At 28.8% G+C, this 7,493-nt stretch overlaps 1 protein-coding gene across 1 annotated transcript; it reads right to left on the minus strand.

The window, feature by feature from the left end:
- Positions 1 to 497: 497 nt before the first annotated feature.
- On the minus strand, positions 498 to 4,529 carry LOC133801227 (laccase-7-like). Its single transcript, XM_062239399.1, has 6 exons — positions 4,317 to 4,529; positions 4,044 to 4,195; positions 3,019 to 3,263; positions 2,763 to 2,891; positions 1,328 to 2,287; positions 498 to 843 (listed from the first exon to the last, which is right to left on the minus strand). The coding sequence occupies exons 1-6, from the start codon at positions 4,410 to 4,412 to the stop codon at positions 713 to 715; spliced, it is 1,713 nt and encodes a 570-aa protein (XP_062095383.1). The 5' UTR covers positions 4,413 to 4,529; the 3' UTR covers positions 498 to 712.
- Positions 4,530 to 7,493: the final 2,964 nt, after the last annotated feature.

Consider the following 7,493-nt stretch of genomic DNA (forward strand, 5'->3'; position numbering starts at 1 on the left):
CCAACTTTTATAAAAAAATATGGGAAAATAAACTCATAAAAGTGAAAAATCTTAAAAAAAAAAGTTATAATGTAACTTTTTTTTTATTTTTTAAAAACTATATTTTTGTACACTCTATTAAAAATCCCATATGAAATGTAATTTCCTCTAAAATAAAAAGATGTTTAACTTCAATTAAAGAGCATTTGCACATGACTTTCAAAAGAAACACTTATTGTTAAATTAAGTTCTCAAATATTTTTATTTGTAAAATGTCTCTTTTCTGGTCACTCAATTTTTTTAAAATTTCATCTCGAGTGTTTTTTTTTTTTTAAAAAAAAGGACACTCAACCATTCATCTTTACATGCAACAATATATTATCTTAGTTAAAAAAAAACGACATTTTTGTCAATGTTACTTTCTAATTGCTTTTGTTTACATGCATTATTATTATAATAATAATAATAATAATAATAATAATAATAATAATAATAATAATAATAATAAAAGAAGGTGATAAAAAATTAAATTGTGATTTTATTCAAACAACACACGTAAGTAAAATATACAACAGAAGTATACATTATTCAAGAAAGAAAAAAAAAGAATAGTGAGAAAATGGACAATTACAAACGATTTGAAACGTTTTTATATTTGTAGTAAACATTAATAAGAGTATTTGAAATAAATTAATAAAAATGGGCAATAATTTAGTGTAGAATTTTTTCAAGTTTAACATTTGGGTAGATCGGACGGTGGAGGAGGCAGTGTAGATGATGGAGTGGGCCCATTCTCAACCTCAAACGCCATGGCCATGCCAACTGGCAGATGCACGTCCAAGTGGCAGTGTACTAGCCATACACCTGTACCAACATTAAAAAATTATTTATAAATTTTATTTTATACTCAAAACAAAACACATAAATTAAATATATAGTTTGTACAAATTAACAAAATCACAATGCCATAGGTTACAGTTTAAAGTTTACAAATAAAGTCTGAATTTTTTAAATTTTATAATAGTTAATTCATTTTGTTAGGAAACAAAAATTAAAAATCCCCTGTACTAATTAGGGGAGAAAATAGATCTTAAAACTTCAAAATTTTCAACCGAACAGTAACGCATGGGGAATATATTTTTGTAATTAAAAAAATTACCTTTGGTTAGTATATTATTAGAAATTAACAAGTATACTTTAAGATTAATAGCACCAAAAACTTTCAACACTCAAATTACGAATATAATTCATATATTATGTTCTGATAAAAAAAAAAAGAGAAATAAAATACTTAGCACTCAAATTATTATAATTTAATTTTATTAATAAATAAATTTGTATAAATTACCTGGATTATTAGCTTGGAAGCGAATCACAGCCCAACCTCCAACAGGGACAGCAATGGTATTACGAATTTGTGGATTCACAAGATTGAATTTTTGACGGTCATTAACGGCGTCATAGTTGCCGAATCCTTGAGCCAACACGTGGAAGTTGAAACCATGTATGTGAATTGGATGATTCTCCACCGTTAAAAACGCCGTATTCTGCAACACCATCTCCACCGTCGAATTGAATTTCAATTTCTTCACCTTGGTCGATTTTGGCGCGTAAATCAACGATTGGTTAAAACTAATCAACGGACTCGTGTAATTAAACTCCAATGGAGGCACGTCAGGGAAATCTGTAGTGTACACGCCTTTCCGTTGGTTTGTGAAAAAAGCCTCAAGCATAGAAGTCTTATTAGGGAGCACAAATGACTCGTTGTTCATGCTCGCAGAGAATCTCCCTTCTAAGGGGCCTTCACACGTGGCGTTCTCTGGACATCGCTCCACGTTGAGACCGAATGTCACAAACATGTTCTCATCCACGTGGAGTGGCACCGGGACCCACTGGGGCCCATCAACGAGTCCAGTCAGGTTGGTGTAGAATCGGTGGGCCCTGGTTGTGTCGAAGAAATCTGGTAAGGTCGGCATCACTGGAGCCGAGTCTGATGTGGAGCCCTTGTATTCGATGACACCCCTCGTAGTTGTGTTGTCAAATTCAATCGTTGGAGGAGTTGTGATGTATGGATGGGCTGCCATGTAATACGACCCAACTGACTGGTCAGCTTTGAAAAGAACGTCTGTCGTTTGACCGGGAGCAACGACAATATAATCGGTGTCGTATTGATTAGTGTAGGCCGCATCAATTGCTACGACTGTCATGTTGTGATTGGCTATCTTGAAGAAGAGTTGGTTATTGAGTGCAGCATTGATTATCCTTAGCAAGTAAGTCCTACCTTGCTCTACCTTGACCTTGAACATATCTGATCACAAAGAAAATCAATTAAGGGTGGTATGAATATATAATATAATTCATTATAGGTAAATATTCGTTTGTTAGCTTGACTTTTATCCAAATACATAATTGTTATCTTATGTTTCCAATCATTTTTATTTGGTTGAAATCGTACTTATTTTTTAATTATAAAATTTAATCAATAAAATTTTAGCAATAAAAACAAACTGTTATTAATTATATATGTTTTAAATTCAAATTTAATTAATTAAATATTTTAATTGAGGATAATTTATTCATATTTATAAAATTTAATCAATTAAATTTGAATTCAAAATACTAAATAGGTGTAATTTTAAATTACAAAATACTAAACTGACATTATTATAAAAATATAAGATACTAAGTTTGTATTTCCATAAATCACATGCTATCCCATATTTATTTACCCATCTTAGTATTAACTTGTTATATAAAGTTCAACATTATATATATAGACGTACCGTTTGAAGAGCAGTTGTATAGATTGCCTGGTTTTCCATTGATAGTGTAAGCATCAGAGATATTAGGAGCTGCACCAACGGCAAGGCCTTCGTTCTCAACATCGATCACATTAGCATTCCACCACTCCCCTGCATAACATGTATATATGTTTAATTCAAATCTTCTTAATTTATATCACTATTAAAGATAAAGTTTTTTCGTTATTAATTATACCACGTCAATTATATATTATTGTATATATATATATATATATACCTAGTAAGATAGGTACTTCCTTGTGGGGTTTAGGGAAAGGGTAGGATCGGCCGGATTTGGGGTGGATGATGAGGGCGCCGTAGACGGTGGCTCGCAGCCACCCAACGTGGGCGTGCCACCAAAGGGTTCCCTCTTGACCGGTGACGTTGAATCTGTATGTATAGCTCTGTCCAGGGCGGATGGGACATTGGGTTGCATATGCTGGTCCATCTGCCCATGCACTCAGAAGTTGCACTATTCCATGCCTAATCACACAATATAAATATAATCAATTTTTAATCACTCATTATATTATTATTATTAATTACTATCTATAAAGTAATAAAAGTGTTGAACAATAACCAATTCATCATGACTGGCTGGAAATAATTTCAACTCAAAGAAAAAGAAATATGTAAGCAATATTGACTGCGTTTATAAACGTACATACGTAATTAAAATTTCAACATTTATATGTGACATTCATATTGTGATTAACATTTTTTCTTAAATAAATTCAACAAAGCCCTCTGTATGTACTATCTAGAAAAATAACTATTTTCTTTATCTTATATATAATGAATAGTTACTGTTAATTATTTGAAAATTGCAAAGTTTATCAATGCAAAGAATTTTACGGCAATGACCAAATAATTCTGAAATGAAAAACACTTGTTTTGATAAAATATTAGTCAAATAGTACTGCATGTATTTGAAACTAGCTCAAACCTACCCAACTTGGATTTTAAGAAGAGAAAAAGAATGAATTTTTAAGGATATCTTATTTTCTTTTTGTTTGGATATTCAAACAAAAAATTGAGATTTTTTGTATTAAATTTAGAACAATTATATTTATATTAAAAAAAGTCTCATACAAAATTTTAAGAAACTATATTTTTTTTCCCTACTATTTTCTTCATGTTAAGATATAGCTATAGCTAGGTTAATACACATAAATCTAAATATAAACTAATATTAGACATGTATTTATATACATATTCTTCGCATGACAAGTACATATATATAAAGATTATATGTATACATACCAGTGAATAGAAACGTCGTATGGAGATTTGTTAGAGACATGGACGACAAGAGTGTCACCCTCGTTAACTTTTATGGTTGGGCCTGGTAAGCTTCCATTTACTGCTGTTATTACTTGGTCACGGCATAGCTTCCTCACACTCACATCTTCCACCTATATATATATATATATATCAATAATTCATTTATAAATATATAAGAATAATAATAACTTCAAAATATAGAACACCATTGCATATATGCATATGCATGTGAGATTGAGTTAAGCAAATTACATTGAAAGAATGCTCCACTACGGCAGCAAAGCTTACTGACACCGAAGCTAGAAGAACTAATGATAATGCAAAAAACCAAATGGCAAATTTTGCCATATTAATAATGCTAATTAAACCAATAATATAATAATTAACTGAACAAAGGAATACTTGTGGTAATATTATATTATAAGTGGAATAATTTTCTGAATGAAAGTATATAATAATTGGAAGATATATATATATACCAACAGAATGATTATGTTGTATATTTATAGAGAGAAGAGAAAGCAACGAATGCGATTGCGTGACGATATTGCTAATAGCAAAGGCTCTCACTGGTTTTGACAATGGCCGCCCAAGACTCTCTACTTAGATTTGGTTTTGAATTTTTTTCATGGTTTTATGTGTTTTTTTTTGGCTTATCGTCATTAATTTGGACCATAAATGCTACTATTATAGAAACTTCGTTACCACCTAATACAATTAATTAATTACATTATAATTTAAGTGTGTTATTTGAAAGGAATAATATGACAGTGAAAAAGAAAAGTCAAAATGCTGTGTTTTGTTATTTGCAGTAATTTCAAAGCGAAGAGTTTGTTGTTGAACAGGATGTTCAGACGGCTGTCCATATTAATATCCACATGTGCTGATAACGATCATAATTTCAATTTATAATATTCATTATCTACATACAAATTTGTATTTTATTGTCTAGAAAAAAAATATTTTAAAAATATATTACGTACACGTGTAAAGCTGGGAAATTTGTATTTATTACGCAATATATTATCTATTTCCCTGCTATAATTATGACTTTATTTTCAAGAACATTAATATGTATAAGTTAAATGTGTGAAGTGTATTTATGGGAATATTGAGGCACGTTTTTATATATATAAACATTTTCTAATAATTATTAAAACTAAAACATAAATTAAAAATACATATAATATATTTTAAACTTCTATTGTTTTCAAATTGTTATGTATTTTGTTGGATTGATCAAACGAATATTATTGTTCGTGTTTTGTTTTTTCATTAATTTGATATACTTGCTAGTTGAATTGTCTCAGTTGCTCTGCAAAACTACTACTACAGTACTATATATATTTGAATTGTTCAAAGAATTACATAATCATATATACATATATTCCTTCCTAAAATTCTATATATATGCTAAAAAATAACTCAAAATTCAACCCATCAATTATTTATTTATTAAATACTCATTTTTATACATATATGATGAATTATCACCCCATAATATTAATTATTCATTTTTTAAAAAATAATGGGTGAAAATAATTTTTTTTTAATTTTTTTGTACTCTGATCTAGTTTTGATATTTTTTTGCAAAATAATATATATCTAAAATTTTAATTAGGAGTCTTAATTTTTTTAATCAATTGTCTGAAATATTTCAACTAGTTGTCTAGAATATAAAAAATTATTTTACAAAAAAATTATCAAAATTAATCAAGAATTCAAAATAACTTCATAAAATAAGTTATTTTGCCTAATCAACCTTTTTATTTTATAAATAAAGTTTAAGTATATGATAGTTTTACCAATTCAATGCTTGAAATTATACCTTTATTCAAGTTTTCATCAACATGTATTTATGTAACCCGAAGAATCTCTCTCACACATTAAAATTTGCCGCGTAGTCAAAGAGAAAATGTTGCTGTGACACTTAATTTGAATCAATTATTTATTTTCACCCGACAAAATACATGCAATGAAATTTTTATTATTTTTTTCTTTGTAGCAATTATTACTTTAATTGATTATATATATACACGTGATCTTCAACTAAAAAATGAAAATTAATCAATGTCACAAACTTACTTTCAATCAATATATATATATATATATCACACATGTTAGTGCTGTAATAAGTAGCAAGTTTTTATTTCTTATTGGAAAATTATAAGAAAAAATAACCAAAGTTACGGAACCCGCCGGTAATAATCCGGTCAAAACGGTGTCAGCGTTGCACAACACCGGCGGACGCCCGCCTCTATTAATCCGCCGGTAATAGTGCAATACCGGCGGGTGGTGTCAAACGGTCGATAATGGTGATAATACCGACCGTTTATTAATGGCGGGACTTTACCGGCGGATTCCCGCCGGTAATAACAAATACCGGCGGATAGACCATGTATTACCGGCGGGATCCTCCGCCGGTAATGGTGATTTTTGTTGTTGTGTATTGAAATACAATAAGATGGCTGGTCAAACCTTTTGATATTATACTGTGGGTAAAATATATGAATATGATCATCAGTCATATATAGGTAGGTACGTATAAGATTTGAGCATTATATTTGTTTAATTATTTATAAAGAAAATATGCAAATTAGAACATTCGTCATAATTGGGAAACCAGCTAGTTTGATTTGTTATAATTATTTTTTGGACTAATCTACATATCATTTTATTATCGTCATATTTACGTGTGCTTGTTAAAATAGTATATAATGGTACGTATGATATATATAGTTAAGTTAACAGAAAAATTAAAAGAGATATATATTTACGATAACTGATTAAATTATTAGGGGTATCATATATTTTGAAATTTCTACAATATTTTCTCTTGGTTTATTTTATGTTTTTGATTGGTCTTCTTTGGAAAAAAATAGAGTAGCTTTTAAGGAAGAAAACTATGACAAAATATATATACTATTGTTGTTGTTGTTGTTATGATGAAGATAAGGTTAACTTGTACAATTTGTTAATTATGTCAAGTATAATAGTAATAAAAACAAAAGTCCAACAGAGAGTGGAACAAATTAAACACGGTTTGTATACGTAGCTTTTCTTTTGTCAAAGATTCTTACATATCTACGTTTGCATTTCCTTATTTAGTCTTATTTTTTTCCAACCAAATAATTAATTAAGAGAAAAATAATAGCAACAATATATATATATATATTGTCTTCTACTAATCTCATTTTAAAATTAATAAAAGTCTTCTGTTTTTGGGGTGAATTTCATCGATATATGCATATATATGTTTATCTAAATGACCTAACAGACGTTTTACAATTTTATTTCGTTTTATGGAAATAAATTTTTAAACAATATCTCAACAAAAAGAGTAAAAGGGATATATATGCATAACAAATGATTTGCTTTGGATGGTTGTAATATAAATTTTTTTTATTTATATATATAAAAAAAATTAAT

Source organism: Humulus lupulus, chromosome 9 (assembly GCF_963169125.1).
Source record: "Humulus lupulus chromosome 9, drHumLupu1.1, whole genome shotgun sequence".
Classification (NCBI taxonomy): Eukaryota; Viridiplantae; Streptophyta; class Magnoliopsida; order Rosales; family Cannabaceae; genus Humulus; species Humulus lupulus.